At 44.6% G+C, this 25,310-nt stretch overlaps 1 protein-coding gene across 3 annotated transcripts in view; it reads left to right on the forward strand.

Annotated features, from left to right (window-relative positions):
- pnpla8 (patatin-like phospholipase domain containing 8) overlaps positions 1 to 25,310 on the forward strand; it is a 111,521-nt gene that overhangs the window by 42,341 nt on the left and 43,870 nt on the right. For 2 of the 3 annotated variants that reach the window (XM_072484312.1, XM_072484313.1), the window contains 3 exons: positions 7,565 to 7,722; positions 15,644 to 15,815; positions 17,994 to 18,051. In XM_072484312.1, the coding sequence (XP_072340413.1) occupies positions 7,565 to 7,722; positions 15,644 to 15,815; positions 17,994 to 18,051 (388 nt within the window). The remainder of the gene's footprint in view (positions 1 to 7,564; positions 7,723 to 15,643; positions 15,816 to 17,993; positions 18,052 to 25,310) is intronic. The other variant, XM_072484314.1, reaches the window with a different exon arrangement.

Here is a 25,310-nt window from a genome sequence, read left to right on the forward strand (position 1 = left end):
GGGGAGTTGATGTGCTTTCAGCCTGGAGAGTTAATTTATTTTTCAACTTGGGGAGATGATTCATTTCTGGGTGGAGCTAAGGGATGCGGACACAGGCAGTTTGAGAAAGCTTTTGAGAAGAGTTGACGTCTGATATGGAAACCTTGTTTTGACCACAAGTAAAGCTTTCACAGTAGAATAGTTATAAAAAGTGTAATAATATTTAAAGCAGAGCAGTCTTGTCTGAGGACGAGGAAAAAGCTGAAACATGTCAAGTGAATCAGCTTTTTGAAGAAATTCAGCCAGAGTCTCTGTTAGAAGGGGTTCTAACAGGAATCCAATCTGTTCTGTAAAGCATGTATTACCCTATGCCATGCTGATTTTAAGTTGGATTGTGAGCTGTATATTTCTTTTCTTGCGTGAAGTTAGTTTAATATTAGATGCATAAGAAAATTTTGTTTTAACAATACTAAATCCCTATTTCTTTATTCAGTTACCCTGGAGCGAATCATTCTTCCTGCACAGTCTTACAAAATAAACCAAAATGTTTGGTCCAGTATCCTAGCCACTGTTGGGGTCTGGTATGGGATCATAATAATAGTTACCTGGAAAATATTGGCAGAATTAAAACCATGCAGCAACCACCCAACTTCCCATTGACCACCTGACACTAGCCCCACCAACCAGTAGATGAGGCTGTAACATGCAGGGTGGATAAAGGGGAACTGCGAGACGTAATCTTTGTGAACTTCCAAAAGACATTTGGTAAGATGCAACATAAAAGCTGAAGTGCTGGGGAACTTCACTACAAACCTTCTTTCAGCCCAAAAAACCTCCGTTAACCATTGACCTGTTTCCAGTCACTCAGCCAATTTTGTATCCGTGTTGCTACTGTCCCTTTTATTCCAAGAGCAGTAACTTTTGCTCTTAAGCCTGTTGTGTGGCAGTGTATCAAATGCCTTTTGGAAATCCACATACACCACTCAACCATATTGTGCTCATCGACCCTCTCTGTTAGCTCTTTAGAAAACTCCAGCAATTGGTGAAACACGACTTTCCCTTCTGTCCCCAATTGTAGTTTCTATGCTGAAATGTTGGCCTTTCTTACAAGAGGATTAGAATACCAACGCAAGGAAGTCTTGCTGCTACTGTACAGGCCATTGGTGGGAAGGCACCCCGAGTACTGCATCTTTTGTCACCTTACTTGAGGAACAATATACTTGCAGTTCAGAGACGGTTCATTAGGCTGATTTCTGGGATGAAGGGGTGGTCCAATGAGGAATAGGTTGAACAGTTTGGGCCTATACACATTGCAGTTTAGAAGAATGAGAGGTGACTTTATTGAAACAGCTAAGATTCTGTGCTGGGAGGATGTTTCCTATATTGGGGAATCAAGAACTAGGGCAACGCAGTTTAAAAATGAGTGGTCTCCCATCTAAGACCACGATGAGGAGACCAAAATTGGCTGGGGCCCAGCGCGAAGTCCAGCTCCTTCAAAATAAAGTAGAACACTGCCCCTATTTTACGTACTTGGTGAGGGAAGGCTGAGTATAGTCATGCCTGCAGTGTTGGGTATTGCGGTGGGGCTTGGGTTGGGCCTGTGGTGATGTCTGGTCATGTATTGGCGCTGGTTGAGTTGGGTTGGGTGTGGGGTGGTGGGCACGGGGTTGTCTTGGGTGGGGGGGGTGGGGGAGAATATGGTATGTGGGTGTGGTTAGTCAGGGTGGTGGGGAGGATCACTGGCATGTGGGTGGTTTCCATTAGGAGTTCAGTCTGGGTCTGCACAATAATTACCCAGACGTTAGCACAGGTTTTAATGCTTTTAACTTTTTCTGGTGTAACTATTGGAATAACACAGTTGGAGCTACCGGAGGTTTGTGACTTAAAACCCATTTTCGGATGGTTCCCAGTGCAGCACAGTGTCCAGAGGAAGTTTGCACATCGAGGCAATTGTTGTGCAAACCCTTACCTTGGAACCTCCAAAGGGGATTCTCCAGAACAACTTTGGGGTTTTTTCCCCCCCCCCTCCCAAATTCTACACTGTTACAGCCCATTGTTTTACATGTATCCAGAATCAAAAGTCCAATGGTGTATCCCTTCGGAGGTTAGCAGGCTGAAGCTGATGCAGGGTCATCCACTTTTCCAATAGCGCTGACTTCTGCAATTACGGAAGCACAACAAAATGAATTAGTCTTGTAGTAGCTGGTGCAAAACTTCCGGCATTCCACTTGAAACGGTGTAGATGAGGACAAACAAAGAACAAAGAAATGTACAGCATAGGAACAGGCCCTTCGGCCCTCCAAGCCCGTGCTGACCATGCTGCCTGACTAAACTACAATCTTCTACACTTCCTGGGTCCGTATCCCTCTATTCCCATCCTATTCATGTATTTGTCAAGATGCCCCTTAAATGTCACTATCGTCCCTGCTTCCACCACCACCTCCGGCAGCGAGTTCCAGGCACCCACTACCCTCTGTGTAAAAAAAACTCGCCTCATACATATACTCTAAACCTTGCCCCTCTCACCTTAAATCTATGCCCCCTAGTAATTGACCCCTCTACCCCGGGGAAAAGCCTCTGACTATCCACTCTGTCTATGCCCCTCATAATTTTGTAGACCTCTATCAGGTCGCCCCTCAACCTCCGTCGTTCCAGTGAGAACAAACCGAGTTTATTCAACCGCTCCTCATAGCTAATGCCCTCCATACCAGGCAACATTCTGGTAAATCTCTTCCGCACCCTCTCTAAAGCCTCCACATCCTTCTGGTAGTGTGGCGACCAGAATTGAACACTATACTCCAAGTGCGGCCTAACTAAGGTTCTATACAGCTGCAACATGACTTGCCAATTCTTATACTCAATGCCCTGGCCAATGAAGGCAAGCATGCCGTATGCTTTCTTGACTACCTTCTCCACCTGTGTTGCCCCTTTCAGTGACCTGTGGACCTGTACACCTAGATCTCTCTGACTGTCAATACTTTTGAGGGTTCTACCATTCACTCTATATTCCCTACCTGCGTTAGACCATCCAAAATGCATTACCTCACATTTGTCCGGATTAAACTCCATCTGCCATCTTTCCGCCCAAGTCTCCAAACAATCTAAATCCTGCTGTATCCTCTGACAGTCCTCATCGCTATCCGCAGTTCCACCAACCTTTGTGTCGTCTGCAAACTTACTAATCAGACCAGTTACATTTTCCTCCAAATCATTTATATATACTACAAACAGCAAAGGTCCCAGCACTGATCCCTGCGGAACACCACTAGCCACAGCCCTCCAATTAGAAAAGCATCCTTCCATTGCTACTCTCTGCTTTCTATGACCTAGCCAGTTCTGTATCCACCTTGCCAGCTCACCCCTGATCCCATGTGACTTCACCTTTTGTACCAGCCTACCATGAGGGACCTTGTCAAAGGCCTTACTGAAGTCCATATAGACAACATCCACTGCCCTACCTGCATCAATCATCATTGTGACCTCTTCGAAAAACTCTTATCAAGTTAGTGAGACACGACCTCCCCTTCACAAAACCATGCTGTCTCTCGCTAATACGTCCATTTGTTTCCAAATGGGAGTAGATCCTGTCACGAAGAATTCTCTCCAGTAATTTCCCTACCAAGGCCGTTTAAACGTGGACAGAGCTCCAGTTCTGCCGTTCTCTTGACAGATGGTGATAAATTGTCACCTTTAGTTTCACAAGACAATATTACAGGTTCTCGCGGTTCGGAGAGATTCATGTGATATAACTTCTTCTGCTTCCCCTTGGTCTTGACAAGGAATGCAAATTCCTGGTCTGGAATTTTGAGAAGCTTGATGTTTCATCCATTAATAAGTTTACCAGAGGTTTCAGGGTCCTTTTGCCATTTTTATCGGCTGCTTATCTTCAGTGACTGGTGCACGAGGACACCCAGGTCTCATTGCACATTTCCGCTCTCCTAATTTAGGCCCATTCAGATGATAGTTTACCTTCCTGTTTTTGCTATCAAAGTGGGTAACCTCGCATTTAACCAAATTATACTGCATCTGCGATTCATTTGCCCACTCACTCAACTTGTCCAAATCACACTGAAGAATTTCTGCATCCTCCTCACAGCTCACCCTCCCACCCAACTTTATCTCATCTGCAATTTTGGAGATATTACATTTTGTTCCTTCAAAGAAATCATTAATAATTGTGAATAGCTGAGATCCCAGCACTGATCCCTGCGGTACCCCTCTAGTCACTGCCTGACATTTGGAAAAAGAACTGTCTATTCTTACTCTTTGTTTCCTGTCTGCCAACCAGTTTTCTATCTATCTCGATACACCACCCCTAATCCCATGCGCTTAAATTTCGCACGCTAATCTCTTATGTGGGACTTTGTCGAAAGCCTTCTGAAAGTCCATTTAAACCACATCCATTGCCTCCCCTTCATCAACTCTACTAGTTACATTCTTGAAGATTCTCAGTAGATTTGGCAAGCATGATTTCTCCTTCTTAAATCCACGCTGACTCTTTCCAACCCTGCCACTGTTTTCTGCCATAAAATCTTTGGCAATGGATTCTAGAATTTTCCCCACTGCTGACATCAGGCTTACTGGTCTGTAATTCCCTGTTTTCTCTCTACCTCCCTTTTTAAATAGTGGAGTTGCATTAGCTACCCTCCAATCTGTAGGAACTGTCCATAGAACCTTGGAAGATGACCACCCTATTTCTAGAGCCACTTCCTTAAGTACTCTGGGATGTAGATGATCAGGCCCTGGGGATTTATCAGCCTTCAATTTCTCCAACACCATTTCTCTACTAAAATTAATCTTCAGTTCCTCTCTCTCACTAAACCTGCATTCAACAACATTTCTGGTATCTATTTAGTTGCTCAGCCATTTATTTGTCCCCCATTATAAATTCACGTGTTTCTGACTGTAAGGGACCTACGTTTGCCTTCACCACTCTCTTTTCATGTACCTATAGAAACTTTTACAGTCAGTTTGTATGTTCCCTGCAAGCTTACTTTCGTACTCTATTTTCCTTTTCTTAATCAGTCGATTTGGTTATCCTTTGCTGAATTCTAAACTGCTCCCAATCCTCAGACCTGTTGTTTTTCTTGGCATTAGCATGCTTATTCCTTGAATCAAATACTATCTCTAATTTCCCTTGTAAGCCATGGATTGACCACCTTTCCCGTATTTACTTTTGTGCCAGACAGGAATAAACAATCTTGCGCGCCTTGAGTGTTTGCCATTGCCTATCCACAGTCATCCCTTTAAGTAATGTTTCCCAATCGATCATAGCCAACTCGTGCCTCATGCCATTGTAGTTTCCTTCGTTAAGATTCAGGATCTTAGTCTCAGAATCAGCTACTTCACTCCATCTTGATGAAAAATCCATATTATGGCCTTTCATCCCCAAGGGATCTCACACCACTAGATTGCCAATTATTCCTTTTTCATTAAACAGCACCCAGTCTAGGATGGCCTGCTCTCTAGTTGGTTCCTCAACGTATTAGTTCAGAAAACCATCCCGTATATGCTTCAGGAATTCCTCTTTGGTATTATAGCTAATTTGTTTGCCCAATCGATATGTAGATTAAAATCATCTATAATTACAGATGTTCCTTTCTCGCATGCATTCCTAATTTCCTGTTTAATGTCATTCCCACCATCACCACTACAGTTTAGGGGTCAATATACAACAGCCACTACCATTTTTTGCCCCTTGGTGTTTCTCAGCACGACCCATACAGATTCCACATTGTCGGAGCAAAATCCTTCTTCACTATTGTGTTAATTTCCTCTTTAACCACCAATGCAACTCCATTGCCTTTTTTTTTTGCTTGTCTTTCCTAAATGCTGAATGCTGCTGGATGTTCAGTTCCCATCCCTGGTCACCCTGCAACCATGTCTCCATAATCCTGATTATATCATACCAATTTACATCTATTTGCCCGATTGTTTGTCCATTTTATTGCAAATGCTCCGGGTGCAAAGTCTTTAAGCTTGTCTTTTTAACATTGCTTGTCCCGCTCCCAATATTTTTCACTGTTTGAATCTGGTCCTTGATTTCTTTGCCTATCACTCCTCTTATTCCCCTTTTTGTCCTTTGTGCTTGTCCTTGATTCACTCTCCTCAGACTCCTTGCATAGGGGCCCATTCCCAGCCTTTTTAATTTAAACCCCTCCCCAGCCACTCTAGCAAATCCCACCCAGGACATCAGTCCCGATCCTGCCCAGGTGTAACCCGTACAGTTTGTACTGATCCCATCTCCCCAAAATCCGTCCCAATGCCCCAGGGATTAGAAGCCCTCCCCATCATACCATTTTTTCAGCCAGACATATATCCTATATATTTCATCCTATATATCCTGCTATTTCTACTCTGAGTTGCACGTGACACTGGTCGTAATCCCAAGATCACTATCTTTTGAGGTCCGACACCTCGACTTTCTTCCTAACTCACTTTTTTTGTTTTAAGGACTTCATCCCATTTTTTTTTTATCCTACGTAGTGGACCATGACCACTGGCTGTTCACCTTCCCCTTCCCGAACATCCTGTAACTGCTCTGAGACATCCTTGACCTTAGAACTAGGTTGGTAAGTTTGCGGCCACAGAAACATCTATCTAGTCTCTTTACAAATAAATCACTTTAACTATTACATTCCCACATGTTTTACTCCTCCCATCTCTAGCAGAACCATCCGTAGTGCAACAAGTTTGCCGGTTGCTGCTTTCCCCTCGACAGTATCCAAAGCGGTATATTTATTTTGCAGGGAATGGCCACAGGAGATTCCTGCATGAACTGCATAGCACTCTTGCTCTGCCTGGTGGTCACCCATTCCCTTCCTGCCTGTAGAGTCTTGAGTCTGCGGTGTGACCACCTCTCTATACATGCTATCCACGACACTCTTCGCCTCGCAGATGCTCCACAGTGTCCCCAGCTGTCCCTCCAGCTCTGAAACCCGGACTTCCAGGAACTTTGGCTGGGGACAACTCCTGCTCATATGCTCGTCCCGGGCACTGTTTCCCACATGGAGCAAGAGTAGCAACCCACGGCTTTGAGCTCTCCTGCCATGACTTACCCCATTAAATTAAAGCTTTGGGATATGCTTGATATTAGATTATGTCCAATTCTTGATGGCCGTTCTTTCCTGATCCGTGTTACTACCAATTACAGCTCTTACAGATTATAAAGTACAAAAATGCATTTTTAAATTATAAGCAATAAACGTTTTAAAGATTTGTCGAGCTTCCCCACTACTTACCAATCAGCCCTCTCTCTTGTAGTCTCAGCTGCTGCAGCTCACTGAAGATGTAAAAAGTTACAAAGCAAGGAGAAAAAGCAAAAAGCATCTCTTCCCGCTCTGCACAGAATTCCCATTTTGTTTCAAATTCCCGATACCTGCACTCACTCTGGCTGTGTCTCACTTCAGATGTGGTCTCTCCCACATCTCGTGTGCAAAGCTCGCATATATTATTTGAGGTGGGAGCATTAAAATGTAATGTTTATTTGCAATGAGTAGAATGGAACATTTGTGGTTGTTGCAACAATATTTGCTGCACCATTTAATTTAGTAATTATTGATTCTTTTTTACACTTACTAAAAAGGCATGAACTTGGATATGAAAATAGATTGCGCAAGTGTCGAGAGCAATGTTTTATTTCTCACAGGGGACTGGTGGCTCTTCAGACGCTTCGTAAACTGGAAGAACTAACTGGAAAGCAAGTCTATCAACTCTTCGACTACATCTGTGGGGTGAGCACAGGTAGGTTACATGTTGGGGCAAGAATATAACTCGGCCTCAGTATAGCTATGCGAGTTATTCAGCCACTTGTCACCTATTGCCAGTTCTGTTTATTCCTTTGTGAGCATTGTATTGTTCCTCACGTGATTTTGATTCTAAATAATTTACTTCTAAAACTGTATCCAAACGTCCATTGCACTGATCGTTCTTTGTGGAACAAGATGTAATTAGCATCAGTTTCAAATTTGCTTTCTGACAGATTGGAACTGTGATCAGTGAGCCTGGTAACTCTGCCCTAGATAAAGTTGCTGGATGGATTTTGGTGGCAAAGCATTTTTTCCATATGAAACAAATTCCGCCACCTAGAAGATCAATGCTGCTAGCTTCCAAAACAAAATGGACAAACTTCCCTCACTGGTGTCAACCTCCGCTAGATTTTTCTGTCGTGTTGCATCACAGCTTACGTCGTGTGTAACAAATTCTACTTTTGGGACCACAGCTCAACTCTGTAGGAATCTGAGAGTTGGTGGTACCACAATACACCAAACCGGCATTAGTGCTACATTTAGACTTGTAGTCAGGCTTGTTTCTATCAAGTTCTTGCGACAATGGAAGCTACCAATGTAATCCAGAGCCAGGGTTTGTATGGCAGTAGTGTAGGAGATGAGCCCTTGACCAAAATCTTTGGAAGAGCAAGGTGATGTCACTCTGCCTCTCTTTCCATTAAGGGAGTACTCTTATTGCATCAAACTGAAGTTAAAGCTCCCCCCCCCCCCCAAATGTAATCTCATCAACCCATATATAAGATTCCATTTTGGTATCGAGAATTAGATGTCTGCATGCAAGTGTCCGAACTCGCACCAAGTCTTGTTCACATGTCACCTTTGTGCTCACTGAACTACATTGGCTGCTTACCTGGTTAAGCACCACCTCCATTGTAACATTCTCATTCTTATTTTCAAATCCCTCCATTTTATTTGCTGCTATTTCAGTAATCCTCTCCAGCCCGACAATCCTCTGGGTTCTCGGCTCTCCTTAAGTTCTGACCTGAATAACTCTGATTTTAGCTGCACAGTCATTGGGGGCCACGGAATTCCCTCCTCTTCTCTAACTCTTTCTCCTTTAAGGTATTCCATAAAACCCTTTTGACCAAGCCTCTGGTCATCTGCCCTAATATCTCTTTGTGTGACTTGGTATTTAATGTCCCTCCTGTGAAGTGTTTGGAGATACTTTACGATGTAAAGGTGCTATATAAAGGTAAGTTGCAGTTCTTGTTAATAGGGAAATTTGTGCTGACTGCTATTCATAAGCACTAGAGGGCACTGGTTGTTAACATTCAGATCCTTCTGAACTAATGCATTACAAAAGCACTGAATCTTATGTCCTAGACAAGGAAAAAAAAATAAGAGAAGATAGATGTGATTATTCCTAGCCGAATAACTAAAGGGAAGAATCTTAAACCATAATTAGCAAATGCTTAAATGCACAGAAGACTATCCAAGCCTTCAGGTTAGGCAGGATCTTTGGAACGTGGAAGCTATGTTATTAAAGAATTGAATATTTCCTCTGCTGTCTACAAGAGTTCCACTTAAAATGAATTCAGGCATACAACGCCTTTTTCACATTTTTAAAAAGTGAAAGTATTTTGAATAATTTACTGGTCTGTTTTCTTCAGTGACATGCAGCGTATAAAAAGGAAAAACAAAAGTGTGTTTTGGCTTATCAGGTCTGCTCAATCCATTTTTAAAAATAAATTTAGAGTACCCAATTATTTTTGTTTTCCAATTAAGGGGCAATTTAGTGTGGCCAACAAACCTACCCTGCATATCTTTGGGTTGTGGGGGTGAGACCCACGCATACACAAGGAAAATGTGCAAACTCCACATGGACAGTGACCCGGGGCCGGGATCGAACCCGGGTCCTCAGTGCTGTAGACAGCTGTGCTAACCATTGCGCCACCGTGCAGTCCCATGCCTGCGTATGATTATTCTTCTATGGATAGACCTTCCAGATAAACCGCGATTTTTTACTTTAAGAAAATTGAGTTTATTACCCTCTTTACTTTTTTTATAAGAAAGAATCCAGCAATGTTGTCAGTATCTCCCTCTTCCACCACTGACTTCCTTGCTGCCGTCACCCCATCAGTTAGTGATCCAGCTTCATTTAATCAATACCGATCAATTCAACGTCGGCTTTCGTGCCTGAGAGTCTTTTTCTCAAATCATTATCGAGTGGCATGGGGGTTTAAGAAATAAAGTTTATCCTGATCAAGCTCCAGGCTTGTGAATTTTGTACTTGTGACTGCAAGCTAAATAGCATGCTTATTTCAACCTCTAAATCTTACATTTTTCTCAAAACCCAAATCATGTCTATCCTCAGTCATATTCCAATAAATCTAAATTTCGTTGGGAAGTTTTTTCTTAATTATTTAATTCCTTTAGATTTCAGACTTTCTGGTTACTCTTAATGAATTCTTTTCATACTCCAGATCGGGCCTCAAACTCATCTATTCTAGCTCACTATTTATCAGAAACTGTGGTGACATTTTGCAGATGAATTTGAGGCCAATTCTGGTTCTGGGTTTGCCTCATTCAATACTTGGCTCTCACTGGCCAGATGATTTCTGGATATTGTTAACCAAAACATTTCCTGTCTCTACCAATGAAGGTTTTCTTTAACATCGCAGTTTGTTAAAAATACCGACTGGGCACTTTGGTAATTCGGTAGCTAACAATGAAAACCCGTTTCATATTGAACTCTTCCAGGTGACAGACAGGTAAACCTCCATCCCCTCTATTTGGCTGGATTCGCATGACACTGTCTCCAAAAAATAAGACGTTTCAATTTTATACATGCCCACGATTATTTGTTCCCACATGCGACACCCAATATTAGCCACTTGAATCGTATCTCATGTTCTCCATATAATTGATTATCTCGAGATCTGCTTCATCCTCATTATCCACCCAGAGAGCTCAGCATCGTTAAAAAATGTAATAGTGCGATCATTCGCAAATATGGAAAATAGACTCTGGCGATACATCCCTGTGGAACTGCATTGGTTAGCATCCCATCATAGAACATTTTCTATTTATTAATGCTTTCTATTTTCTATTGCCAGCCAGTCCTCAATTCTTGCTGACAACATGTGGAACACTTGCTTAGTTTTTAGTATCCTTTATGGGCTTACATGAGGAACTTTATTAAACACCTTTTTAGGAAATCCATGTAAATTCCCATTATTTGAATTAACCTAGTTCAGAAGCTTGAAAAATGTAAATTATCTATTTCTTCGAATAGCACGGTCCCCATGATATCTGCATTCTTTAATAGCAACGTGGCTCCATTGTAGCATTTTCATCTGAGTCTGGGTTCAAGTTCCACCCCAGAGACCCAAGTAGGCTAACTGTTCTGTGCAGTACTGCAGGAGTGTTACATTGTCAGATGCACCATCCTTCAGATGAGACACTAAACTAACATTGTCAGTGCCCTTTCAGCTGGTGGTGAAATATCACATGGCACCATTTCATTAAGAGAAGGGGAGTTCTCTCTGCTGCTCTGGTTAATAATGATCTCTTGACTTCCGGTTGTGGCTATGCGGAGCTAAGCCGCACGAATCGGCAGCTCCCGCGAAGACGGACTTTCGGGCTCCATAGAAGAGCCCCAACGGGACTTTTCACACAGCCAACCCGTGGGGAAGAGAGGAGAGAGGTCCCCCACTAACCTGTATGGACCGGACCCGCAGCGAAACGGCCAAAAAACCGGCACTGGAGCAGCGGGAGAAGAAGGGTAAAATAAACAAAATGGCAGCGGCCGGGGACAAAGAAGAGATGCAAGAATTCATCAAGCGCTGCTTCGAGGAGCTGCGCAAGGAGATGGTGGCGCCGATGCTGGCAATAATTGAAGGACTTGGGGCAACCCAGAAAGCCCACGAGGTGAAGATCCAGGACAAAGTGAGTGAGAATGAGGACGAGCTCATGGGCCTGGCGGTGAAAGTGGAGCGGCACGAGGCGCTACACAAGACGTGGGCAGGAAGACTCGAAGACCTGGAGAACAGGTCGAGGAGAAACACTTTGAGGGTCCTGGGTCTCCCAGAAGGAATGGAGGGTGCCGATGCCGCGGCATATGCGGGCACAATGATCGGGGCGCTGATGGGCGTGGAGGCCCCCCACGGGGTTGCTGGAGCTGGAAGGGGCGCGCCGGGTGCTGGCGAGGAAGCCCAAGGCAAACGAGCCGCCAAGGGCGATGGTAGTGAGATTTCAACGGTTCACAGATAGAGAGAGGGTCCTGAAATGGGCCAAGAAGGAGTGGAGCAGCAAGTGGGACAATGCTGAGATTGCAAGGGATGTGGGTGGTGTTGGTAAATGTATACGCCCCGAACTGGGATGATGCTGGATTTATGAAGCGCATGTTGGGGCGCATCCCTGACCTGGAGGGAGGAGGACTGATAATGGGAGGGGACTTTAACACAGTGCTGGACCCAGCACTAGACCGCTCCAGATCAAGGACGGGAAAGAGGCCGGCGGCGGCCAGGGTGCTCAGGGGGTTTATGGACCAGATGGGGGGAGTGGACCCATGGAGGTTTGCAAGACCGCAGGCCAGGGAATTTTCTTTCTTCTCCCACGTGCACAAGGCATACTCCCGGATAGACTTCTTTGTGCTGGGCAGGGCGCTCATCCCGAGGGTGGAGGGGACGGAGTATTCGGCCACAGCCGTTTCGGACCATGCCCCGCACTGGGTGGACATGGGGCTGGGAGAGGAGAGGGACCAATCGGGTTGGAGGAGCTGAGTAAGGGTTTGGGGAGCATGCAGGCGGGAAAGGCCCCGGGGCCGGACGGGTTCTCGGTGGAGTTCTATAGAAAGTATGCGGACCTGTTGGCCCCGCTACTAGTGAGGACCTTTTAATGAGGCAAGAGAGGAGAGGTCCCTGTCCCCGACAATGTCGGAGGCGACAATTTCCTTGATTCTGAAGCGAGACAAGGACCCACTGCAATGTGGATCGTACAGGCCGATTTCGCTCCTTAATGTGGACGCTAAGCTATTGGCAAAAGTGCTGGCCGCGAGGATTGAGGACTGTGTCCCGGGGGTGATACATGAGGACCAGACGGGATTTGTAAAGGGCGGGCAATTAAATACGAATGTGCGGCGGCTCTTAAACATGATAATGATGCCATCGGAGGAGGGAGATGCGGAGATAGTGGCAGCCATGGACGCGGAAAAGGCCTTTGACCGAGTTGAGTGGGAGTACCTCTGGGAGGTGTTGCGTAGGTTTGGGTTCGGGGGATGGTTTATTAGCTGGGTTAAGCGCCTTTACAGCGCCCCGGTGGCAAGTGTGGTGACGAACCGGCGGAGGTCGGAGTACTTTCGGCTGTACCGAGGAACGAGGCAGGGGTGCCCTCTGTCCCCCCTGTTGTTTGCATTGGCGATCAAACCCTTGGCCATATCACTGAGGGAGTCTAATAAATGGAGGGGGGTGGTCCGTGGGGGGGGAAGAGCATCGGGTGTCACTACACGCGGACGACCTGCTGCTGTATGTGGCGGACCCAATGGAGGGGATGGTGGAGGTCATGCAGACTTTGAGGGAGTTTGGGGAGTTCTCGGGCTATAAGCTCAATGTAGGGAAGAGCAAGCTTTTTGTACTACAGGCAGGGGACCAAGAAAGAGGGATAGGGGACCTACCGCTGAGGAGGGCGGAGGGGATTTTTCGGTATCTTGGGATCCAGATAGCCAGGAGCTGGGGGGGCCTACACAAACTGAATCTGACGAGGTTGGTGGACCAAATGGAGGTGGTCTTCAAAAGATGGGACATTTTGCCGCTCTTGTTGGCGGGTAGAGTGCAGTCGGTAAAAATGGTGGTCCTTCCGAGGTTTTTGTTTGTGTTCCAGTGCCTCCCCATCGTGATCACCAAAGGCTTTTTCAAGAGAGTAGATAGGAGTATTATGGGGTTTGTGTGGGCGAACAAAACCCCGAGGGTAAGGAGAGGGTTCCTGGAGCGCAGTAGGGACCGAGGAGGGCTGGCGCTGCCAAACCTAGGGAGCTACTACTGGGCAGCAAACGTGGCGATGATCCGTAAGTGGGTTATGGAGGGAGAGGGGGCGGCATGGAAGAGGATGGAGATGGCGTCCTGCAAAGGAACGAGCTTGGGGGCGCTGGTGACGGCACCGCTGCCGCTCTCGCCATCAAAGTACACCATGAGCCCGGTGGTGGCGGCAACGTTAAGGATCTGGGGCCAGTGGAGACGGCATAGGGGTGCAGTGGGAGCCTCGGTGTGGTCCTCGATCAGGGGTAACCACCGGTTTGTCCCGGGGAAGATGGACGGGGGGTTCCAGGGCTGGCACCGGGCGGGGATTAGAAGAATGGGGGACCTGTTCATCGACGGGACATTTGAGAGCCATGGGGCACTGGAGGAGAAGTTTGAGCTACCCCCGGGAAATGCATTCAGATATATGCAGGTGAGGGCTTTTGTGAGGCGACAGGTCAGGGAATTCCCGCTGCTCCCGACAGGAAATTCAAGACAGGGTGATCTCGTTTGTATGGGTCGGGGAGGGCAAGGTGTCGGAAATACACCAGGAGTTGAAAGAAGAGGGGAAGCGCTAGTAGAAGAGTTGAAGGGTAAATGGGAGGAGGAGCTGGGGGAGGAGATCGAGGAAGGTTTGTGGGCGGATGCCCTGGGTAGGGTCAATTCCTCCTCATGTGCCAGGCTCAGCCTGATACAATTTAAGGTGGTTCACAGAGCGCACTTGACGGGAGTGAGGTTGAGTAGGTTCTTTGGGGTAGAGGACAGATGTGGAAGGTGTTCAGGGAGTCCGGCGAAACATGGCCATATGATTTGGTCATGCCCGGCACTGGAGGGGTTCTGGAGAGGAGTGGCGGGAACAATATCTCAGGTGGTGAAAGTCCGGGTCAAGCCAAGCTGGGGGCTAGCAATATTTGGAGTAGTGGACGAGCCGGGAGTGCTGGAGGCGAAAGAGGCCGGCATTCTGGCCTTTGCGTCCCTGGTAGCCCGGCAAAGGATCTTGCTAATGTGGAAGGAGGCGAAGCCCCTTAGCGTGGAGGCCTGGATAAACAACATGGCTGGGTTCATAAAGTTGGAAAGGATTAAGTTTGCCTTAAGGGGGTCTGCGCAGGGGTTCTACAGGCGGTGGCAACCGTTCCCAGACTACCTCGCGGAGCATTAAAGGAGGGTTGGTCAGCAGCAGCAGCAACCCTGGGGGGGGATGAGGGGACAGACGAGCGGGGGATAACATGGAGGGTGGGGGAAACTGGCACGAACGGGCGAGAGCCAGTGTATAAAGCTCTGTAAATATATCATCTTACCATGTATATATCTTGCTCAGGGCGATTTTGTGTTATTTTGTTACGGGGGGGGGGGGGGGGGTTTATTGTTTGTAAGGGGAAAAAATTGTTTTGTTTTGTTAAAAAACTTTAATAAATATATATATTTTTAAAAAATAATGATCTCTTAGCCAACATCACTCAAGCAGATTATCCAGTTATTTTTGCATTGCCATTTGTGGGACCTTGCTATACTTTTGAAGGTCCTCGGGTGATATGTAAAAGCAAGTAGTTTCTTCAAGAACTTTTCCAGCTATGAAGGATATATTAACTGATCTTTAATACTAGGTAAATGCCTCACTCCGATTTTTAACCAGACTGCCTGCTCATCGTAGTAATGAATTCCAAGTTGTCAGTGTGGCATCTTGGTGCCAGCATGTTGAGGTTGATGCCCATAAACTGTACGGTGCTAATGTACAATTTCTGTGCTTCATCTTGATTCCCTCAAGTTGCTGCCATGACCAGTTCTCTCAGCCTTTCGTTGTACAATCATAAGACACTCCTAATTTAACTGGACGGATAGGTCAAAGTCTGTAAATGCGATGCCACCTAGTTATAATTGTGTAAATGGAACTTAGTTGTATTGATTTGCAATTTTTATTTTCAGGTGCCATACTGGCATTCATGTTGGGCTTTTTCCAGATTTCACTGGATGAGTGCGAGGAAATGTACCGGAAGCTGGGGACTGATGTATTCAAACAGAATGTGATAGTTGGAACTATGAAAATGGGCTGGAGCCATGCCTTTTATGAGAGCGAGCCCTGGGAAAAGATACTGAAGTAAGTTTTTAGATTTTCGTTTCTTCGCCTCATTTAGTGCCCTAAAACTAAAAGCCTCAGCAGTCAGCTGTGACTGAGCATAGCTAGCCATTTAGAGTGGCACCCATATCAGTGCATGTGTCAATTTGGTTAAAGAAAAGTGGCTCAAAATGAGATGGATTTTCTGCCAGCATCAGTCTTCTTGCAGCGAAGGAGCTATGAGGAGGCTGTCCCATGCTAAAATTACATTAATTGGATAAACAGCGCTAATACAGCAGCATGGTTTGCTGAAATAATTAATCTGGTTTATATTCCCCAACATTGAATGAAAAGAATTGTTTTTTCTCAGGAATGTTGTTTTTTAAAATTGTATTTGGCCGTCTGCATTTCCTCATTGTAACTTCTGACTTAGTACTGTTGCAAAATTGATAACCTTTTTGAGAGTTGCTGCCACTACACTTCCACTGGACCACAAGGCCTCCCTTTAAGCACATTACCACAGGAAACAAATTACACATGACTGTTTCAACCCATGGTACTTACTTGCAGAAATTGTTGTTACCTCGGTTCACTTAAAAGTCAAAACACGGTTGAAATTAACTTGTATTTTGAAATACCCAAGGTCTTTGGCTACTCAGCAATTAGTCACCAGGTTTGTAAATTTAAACACAATTAGCTTTATATTGTTAATAGTAATTATAATTAAATAGGCAACAAATACAACTACTTAACTACTACTATCTAATCTCTAACCCCTCCATTTTAATTTTCCCCACCCTCTACACAGACAAACAAGAATAGAGGAAAGACGGGTGTAAAATAATGATGGAAGTAGAAGGATAGGAGTCTTTAGGTAGATTGTTTCTTCAGTCTAGGCTTTCAGATGGCTGCAGCTTATAATGGTTTACAGCTAGCCAACATTAGAGAGAGAGAGAGAGACTGCTTCTTTCAGGGTCTAGAAGGTTCTGTCGTCAGACAGTAGGGAGCAGAGAGAGAGTTGCTTCCACCTGGAGTGCCAGTGGCTTCTCCCGGGTTTCCTCTGAAAAACCCCAGCTGATGGGAACCAATTGCTATCGATTATTGGGCAGAATACTGTCCCGGGCCAATCCATTGGCCACCAGCCAACCAATTGAAACAAATCCCTCCAACCGCTTAGGTGCCATAAAGTCTGGGTTCTTCTGTCCAAAGAAAAGTCTTTATAACACAGTGTACTATTTTAATACTGAGTTCATTACCTCCTCTGCTCGACTTAGTTATGTCTCCATTAATGATCCATAGACCAAAAATGAGAAAAGACAAAATAAAAGAAACAGGAAGGGCCCTTGCACCATTGTCTACTGGGCCAGAGTTACCTAACCATACTGTAGGTCATGAAAAAATGCAGATCAAGTCATTTGTGGTTGTGAATTTTCAGGGTGCAGGTTGTAGCTTCCAACAGTAATAGCTATCCTTGAGTAATCCTTCTTTAATAGTTTTGTGGACGGAGGGGAATGATAGTACTTAAAGGGCAGCTGGCCTCTCTCGTCACTAATTGTCCCAGGAGCAAGTGCATTACAAGGAATAGGAAACAAAATAATTGGTGAAGCCATAAATCCTTCAATTATGAAAATGCCCTTGGGCTTTCTCTTGGTTAAGAATTGAGCTATTCTTGTGTGGGATATAGTGGATACTTGTTGTAAGAGCAAGAAACTATAAATATTTTAGGCAAAATGCATCCGAGAAAGTTTCCCATTTTCTTCGATATTCTCGAGGCTTAACATGTCACTGATTTTAGAAGAAATGCAGTATGTAAAAGCTTTAAAAGTCAAAGTTCTTCACTCTCCTGAGCATCATTAAAAGCTTTAGTGTTTGAATTGCCAATACATTGATGCCAAAGCTTGAATTTCAAAATGTTTTTCACCACAATTCGTCCTTTATAATTATAATTTTAATAAAATGAAGAGGCTCACTGAGTTGCATTTCTTTTCCTTGAAGACCACCATTTGTAGAACTGGACTACTTTTAACTATTCAGTCACACCACTCCATCACCACTCATGGGCATGATCTCCATGAACAAATTCATTGAATGGCAAGGACTGGGAAATGCACACTGATGCAGCAACGATCAATAATTCAACTCTGTAGTTTTGGTTTTTGTTGAGGTTTAACTTGGGAGTTCAGATCTTTTATGACTGTCTGATAATGTTCTCAATTATAGAGAGAGAATGGGCGAAGAACTTTTAATTCAAACTGCAAGGAATCCTAAAAGTCCAAAGGTGAGTTATCCTTTGTGTCGAAAATTTCTGCCACATATTTCTTCTTGGTGGACTGACTTAATATATTGTGTGCTGTTGTAATCATCGCTATCTGTCTTTCAATGAAAAAATTATATTGTAGTCTTGTGGCACTGAATCTCATTAGTACTAGATTGAAGTGTGACTATATGTTTTTCCTTAGCAGAGATAATTTTGGTAAATGCTCCCCTGAGTAAAACATTGCTTCAGCACAATTAGAGATGATCAATTTTGCTGGGGAAAATATAGATAGAAAATTGGCCGTGATAATAGAAACTTGGAAGCAACCCAATTACTGCAAGGACATGAATATAATGAGGGATCATGGAATGATTGCTCATTTTCAAAATTAGTGACAGGTGAAGCTAAGCAGTTTTGTGGACTGAATGTACAATTTGTAAAATAGACTCTTCTTAAATTTATACTGTTTACTCAGGTATTTATGTAATCTGTGATTTATGTCATTTTTGCTTCAATACTTGAGTTGGCTGTGGGTCTTTGGAAGAAAATTGTAACTAATGGAAGAATCAGTAAGATATTGCTCCAGTAAATCGGGAGGGGGAGATCTTGATTGAAGGATACAGGAGAAGGGCTGATCTATACAATTTTGGGATGGTTGGTAAAGTGGGACTACAAGAGAGTTGGGAATTAGACTTTAAAGATTAATGTTTCAGCTTTGATCCCATATAGCTTACTTTGTGCAATAAGAGCATTGAAATCTAATCTTTCTTGATCATGATATTTGTTCTGCGGATATAAATGCTATTCTGAGAGCCAGTGCCATTGATGTTAAATGCACTATTAAAATATTACATTGTAGGCATGCACATGCAGTCAAAGATTATGTTCCTGTTTGGAGATAAAGGTATGCATAGTTCTCTTTGTGCAGTTCAAATTTTTTTCTTGGGCTTCCCACCTGGAAGGTTTTCCTCCAACTAGGGCATTTTGGCGTAGGATGGTATATACGGCTGCAGTGGTGTGCCATGTGGCAGCTTGATTTAGATGGTAGTGCCCTCTCCTCCCGGTTGTGACCCTGGTTATGGAATCTCAGCGTTTCCCCCCGATATAGCCCTCATCCTTGCTCCCTTAAATCCAGTGTTGACCTGGAAGGCTTTGGCCGACAACTGGTTCAAATTATTATTTGCCAACAGTTCTGGCTGTACTACATTATTTTATTTTGAATAAATTTAAAGTATCCAATTTTTGTTTTCAATTAAGGGGAAATTTAGCGTCGCCGATCCATCTATGTTGCACATCTTTGGGTTGTGGGGTGCGACCCACGCAAACAGGAGGGGAATGTGCAAACTCCACACGGACAGTGACCCGGGGTTTTGGACCCAAAGATGGTTTGATCGAGCTCCAGGTCGTTAGTAATGTCAGGAATGGCTAAGGAACGGGAGGTATTCATGGCGCAGGAGGGGGAGGGATCTGTTGAGGTTTAGGCATCCGGGAGAGAGGGAGTTTTCCTTCTCACATATGCATCGGCATTGGGAGGGTGGAAAGGCAGAGGTTAGTTGATGCTATCTTGGGAGTAGATCAGTGATATTCAGCAGCCCCGACGAAAGAGCTGTTAGCGGAGAGAAAGAGGTTGCAGGTGGAGTTCGATCTGGTATTGATTGGAAAGGCGGTGAGCCAATTGTGTCACTCGCAGGGTGTAGTCTATGAATGTGGGGAGAAGGCCAGCCATTTGCTAGCTCACCAGTTGAGACGACAGGCGGCTGCACGAGAGATAGCTCAGCTTTAGGGACGAAGGGGGAGGGCTGGTGACAGCTCTGGATAAAATCAATGGAGCATTTGAGGCATTTTATTGGAGGCTGTATAGGTCCGAGTCCCTGGCGGAGGATTCGGAGAGCAATTTTTGGCTGAACTTCCCGACGGTGGATAGGGGGGGGGGCAGGGATTGGAGGCACCATTAGGACTGCAGGGGATAATGGAGTGCAATTGGGTCTATGCAATCTTGGAAGGCACCAGGGCCCAACGGCTTTCTGGTGGAATTGTAAAAGCAATTTGTAGATTCACTGGCACCATATCTACTGGGGATGTCTGATGATTCGTTGGCGTGGAGGGAATTGCCGGGCCTGCTGGCGCAGGCGTCCATCTTTCCGATTCCAAAGAAGGATAAGGGGAATGTGGGTCATATGGGCCCATCCCCTTGTTGAACATGGATGTGAAGGTGCTAGCAAAGTTCTTGGCGAGGTGCCTGGAGGGGTGTGTTCCAGAGGTGGTCTCTGAAGATCAGACTGGCTTTGGGAAGTGGCAACAGTTGTTGAATAACATTAGGCAGCTCATGAATGTGCCCATAACCACATCTAGGGGGAAGGTGCCAGAAGTAATTATTTCTATGGACGCAGAGAAGGTTTTCGATCAGGTGGAGTGCAGGTCCTTTTTTGAGATCCTGGGACTGTTTGGTTTTGGGCCAACGTTTATCTCCTGGGTGAGATTTTTATGTACCGTCCCTACAGCGATTAGGATGAATGCGCTGAGCTCGGGATACTTAACGCGGTATAGGGGCACGAGACAGGGATGCCCATTGTTATTTGCGTTTGCTTTTGAACCCCTGGCCATTGCACTTAGGTGGTCGAAGGAATAGAGTAGCATTAAAAGGAGAGGGGTTAGGGAGATAGAGAGCACAGCGTTCACTTTATGCGGACGATTTGTTACTGTAGATTTCGGACCTGCTCTAGTGTATGGGGAGGATAATGGGGTTGTTAAAGAAGCTTGGACCCTTCTTGGGGTACAAACTTAACGTGGCCAAGAGAGGTCTTCCTGATGAATTCCCTGGGTAAGGATGCTGACTCGAGAACCTTGCTATTCAAGTTGGCCAAAATAAAATTCAGATATCTTGGTATTCGGGTGGCACATGAGTGGCCCATGATGCACAAGTTGAATTTGACCAGTTTGGTGAAGGAGGTGCGAGGGGACCTGAAGAGGTGGGATGCTCCCCTGTTTTCCTTGGCGGGTAGAGTTAAGACCATAAAAATGAACATTTTCCCTTTTCGTGTTTCATTGTCTCCTGATGTTCCTCCCCAAAGCATTCTTTGTGAGGGTGGATAAGTTAATTTCTGCATTTGTGTGGGCAGGCAAGACACCCAGGATCTAGAGTGCCTTCCTGCAGAGGGGAAGGCGTTCGGGAGGGCTAGCGCTGCCAAATTTATTATTATTACTGAGCGGCGAATGTAGAATAGGTGTGGGAGTGGTGGGGAGAGAGGGGGCTCAGAGTGGCTGCAAATGGAGGAGGCTTTTTGAGTCGGGGTGTGTTTAAAGGCATTGGTCATTGCCTCTTTCCCGTTCTCCCCAGCTAGCTATACTGCGAGCCCAGTGGTGGTGGCATCCCTTAAAATTTGGAATCAGCTCAGGCAGCACTTCGGATTTGGGGAGCATGTCAGTACTGTTGGTAATCTGTGAAAATCATAGATTTGCATAGTCGAGGATGGACGCAATTTATAAGAGCTGGAAGAGGGAGGGTGTTGAGAGGATCAGGGATTTGTTTGTGGAGGGTAGGTTTGCGGGGCAGGAGGAGTTGAAGGAGAAATATCAGCTCCCGAAGGGGAGTGAATCTGGGTAAGGTACGGGACTTTGTCCGCAAAGAGTTTCCTTCGTTCCCTCCACTCCCGAGTCATAAATTAATGGATAGATTGTTATCATGCGATGAGCTGGGGGAAGTGACGATCTTGGATATATATATTTATAGGTGGTTGCTGGAGATGGGAAAGACTCCGTTAGAAGAGATAAAAGGGAAGTGGGAGGAGGAGCTGGGAGGGGTCTGGACTGAAATACTGCACTGGGTGAACTCAACCTCCTCCTTTGACCTACTCCTGTGCCAGGATGAGCCTGATTCAATTTAAAGTGGTTCACAGGGCTCTTATTACTAGTGCTTGTGAGTGGGTTCTGCCAGGATGCGGAGAATAGTTGCGAAAGGTGCTCGGGGCGGCCAATCATGTTTTGGTCCTGCCCGAAACTGAGTGAGTTCTGGGCATCGGTGTTTGAGACCCTGTTGATGATCATGGAGGTCAGAATGGAGCCGTGCCCTTTAGCAATTTTAGACGTATCGGAGTTGCCGGAGTTGTGGAGGGGAAGGGAGGCCGATGCCGATGCCGTAGCCTTTGCCTCATTGATTGCCTGACGATCGATACTACTTGGGATGGAGGTCGCTGGTGCCACTGAGGGCTTCGGCATGGCTGGGGGATGTGGCAGAGTTTCTGCAAATGGAGAAAATTAAATTTGCCCCCTGGGTCAGAGAAGGGATTCCACACGAGGTGGAGGCCGTTTATCTCTGTTTTCAAAGATCTGTTTGTCACCATTAATTAATAGGGAGATGGGGAGGGGGGGATGGGGAGTGTTGTTTTGGGGGTAAGATTAGTTAATTTATAAAGATATAAAAAGACAAACTGCCTGTAATATGGTTGTGCATGCTTTTTTATGATTGTGGAAACTTTTGTCATATTTGGAATAAAATATATATATATTTGAAAACTCTTTCCATATAAAACCAACTGATTATGGACAGCAAGAGAGCAGATACATTCTGCTTGTGACACTAATAATTTATCACTTTGAACCAGTTCCACTGACGTGTTGAATGTAGATGAAATGAAACTATCATCCATTAGAAATGTTCCTAATTTTTCATATGTATTCCTATTCCTAAAACTTGCCTATCCACATCCCGGTAAGAAACTGAATTGTGTCACCAAAATTATACCCCTCTGCCCTCCCCCATAAGGATTGGCACTGGAACATCTCTGTGTAGGTGGGTTTCTGTACTGCTCCTCTTTTGCCTTTTGTGTCCAATCTCGGTGCAATTTAAACAAAAGTATTTCCTAGAGTGCAGAGAAGGTTGGAGATGGGAAATATATATGAATATTTTGCTTCCAGTAGTGAAGGTACTGGAGGCTGTGATGCTGTTGGGAAAGGTACAACCACGAGGATAAGCCAAGCTGTAAACTGTCTACAGGACACGGCAATTGGCATCATAGAGAGCAAATTACATCAACCCAAGCATAACCACGCTAGCTTCAATTTGATACTAAAACTGCATGAAAAAAATTACTGAACAAACTGTTTCCGTTTAATCAGAAATAATGTACAGACATTGTGACTTGAACATAGAGCGGGAACCTTAGGCACTGCAGCAGTAATACTGCTATTGGCTTTGACTGAAGTTCTACTTGTTTCGATCACAAAACCATTTGGTTTTATAGATCCGGAGTATAGATATTTGTCATTTTATTTTTCCCTGGCCAAGAGACATTTGTGGTTGCTCTGCTGAAACTGGCAATAATGCATAGGCTTTGGGACCTCACTGGACTGTGTAACTCAATACCATAGTTTTGCCTACTTGGAGATCCAGAGACCTGATGTAAGATGTCTTGTGGATTGGTGTCAAACAGGATTGGAGCAGTGGCCAGTTCACGATGCTGCTGTAAAATTGTGCATTTTGGCAATGTCTACAACGCCTTTACAATTACACAGTTTTGCTGCTTTTTGGTTTTCCTGGAAGGTGCAAGGTTGGCAGAAATATTTTTCCTCCATAGTCATTTCTAAGCCAGTCATCTCCAGACAGGTGGGCCATTGGCACATAGTAAATGCGTAGAGCTGGAAGAAGTCACAATTCTACTTTTGAAGTGGAGTTATTGTCCCATGTGGAAACTTCTTGCCAGCTGAGGTGAAGAAATGGAATGAATAATATCTGTGCGTTCTGAACTAGAATAAAAATTACACTGGTTTGAGATAACGCTGTCTGAGTGTGCTAAATCCAAAAGCAGCAGCCTACATGCATTCCACAAAGCAGTGCTGATCTTGGAGGGGTTGTACTTCATCTAGGTATCCACTGCATTGATCATTATTTTAAGTGTAACTTTGGAGATATCTAACCATATTAGTAGAACAATTGTCTATTTAAAAGTCTTTCCAGTTAACCATTTTAAAAGCTTTCTCAGCCTCATTTGTTAGGCCAAAGAATAGCACTGTGGCTTCACAGCGCCAGGGTCCTAGGTTTGATTCCCCGCTGGGTCACTGTCTGTGTGGAATCTGCACGTTCTCCCCATGTCTGTGTGGGTTTCCTCCGGGTGCTCCGGTTTCCTCCCACAGTCCAAAGACATGCAGATTAGGTGGATTGGCCATGATAAATTGCCCTTAGTGACAAAAAACGTTAAGGAGGGGTTATTGGGTTACGGGGATAGGGTGGAAGTGAGGACTTAAGTGGATCGGTGCAGACTCGATGGGCCAAATGGCCTCCTTCTGCACTGTATGTTCTATGTCTGTGTCATACACATTGCTTTGGCCAACTGGTTTGCAATATGTGAAGCTGCCAACTAAATTTTTGAATTGGTGCCTTGACAATTTCCTCAGCTAGTGAGAATGATCACTTGGGATTAACTACACACACAATTCATATATAATTTTCATCAGGAAAAGCATCATCTATCTGGCCAAGGTAATTAAGATTAATCCTAACCAGTAGAAAGTAATCGGTAAATATAATAAAGAAAAATTCAGTTGGAAAATACTACAATAAAATGTTGAGATTAACTTAATGCTGATTATTTCAGGTACATTTTCTGCGTCATTTTGGAACCTTTTCTTAATCTATCCCTATTACCTGTCAAAGTGGGTCCCTTCTTGTATGCTGTAATATTTTAAAAGAAATTTAGTGTGCCCAATTCATTTTATCCAATTAAGGGGCATTTAGCGTGGCCAATCCATCTACCCTGCACATCTTTGGGTTGTGGGGAAGAAACCCATGCAAACACTGGGAAAATATGCAAACTCCACACTCACAGTGACCCAGAGCCGGGATCGAACCTGGGACCTCGGCACCGTGAGGCAGCAATGCTAACCACTGTGCCACCGTGCTGCCCCTTATTCTGTAAATTCAATAGAAAACATTTATTTTCATTCATGCTGTTCCTGACCCTAATTTGTGTTCCATTATATAAAAGTGTGGTGAAAACTGTATTTATTCAATGCATTGATTAAAAATGGGATTTATTCATACACCAATATATATTCTGCAATGTCATAAAAGCTATTCCATGATTATAGAAATCAAGCAGAGGTGACGGCAGTGTATAATCTGATTCATCTTTACTCTTAATAATGAATTAAGAAAGCAGCTTTGAGTTTAAAATAGTGCAGAAAATAAGAATGCAAAGAATTCTGCAACTGAATAGTTGCATTCCTGTATACTTTTGGTCTCTTCCTTAACACAGAGCAACACCAAACAATGTGTGGGTCAGAGG

The sequence above is a fragment of the Scyliorhinus torazame genome, chromosome 19, assembly GCF_047496885.1.
Source record: "Scyliorhinus torazame isolate Kashiwa2021f chromosome 19, sScyTor2.1, whole genome shotgun sequence".
Classification (NCBI taxonomy): Eukaryota; Metazoa; Chordata; class Chondrichthyes; order Carcharhiniformes; family Scyliorhinidae; genus Scyliorhinus; species Scyliorhinus torazame.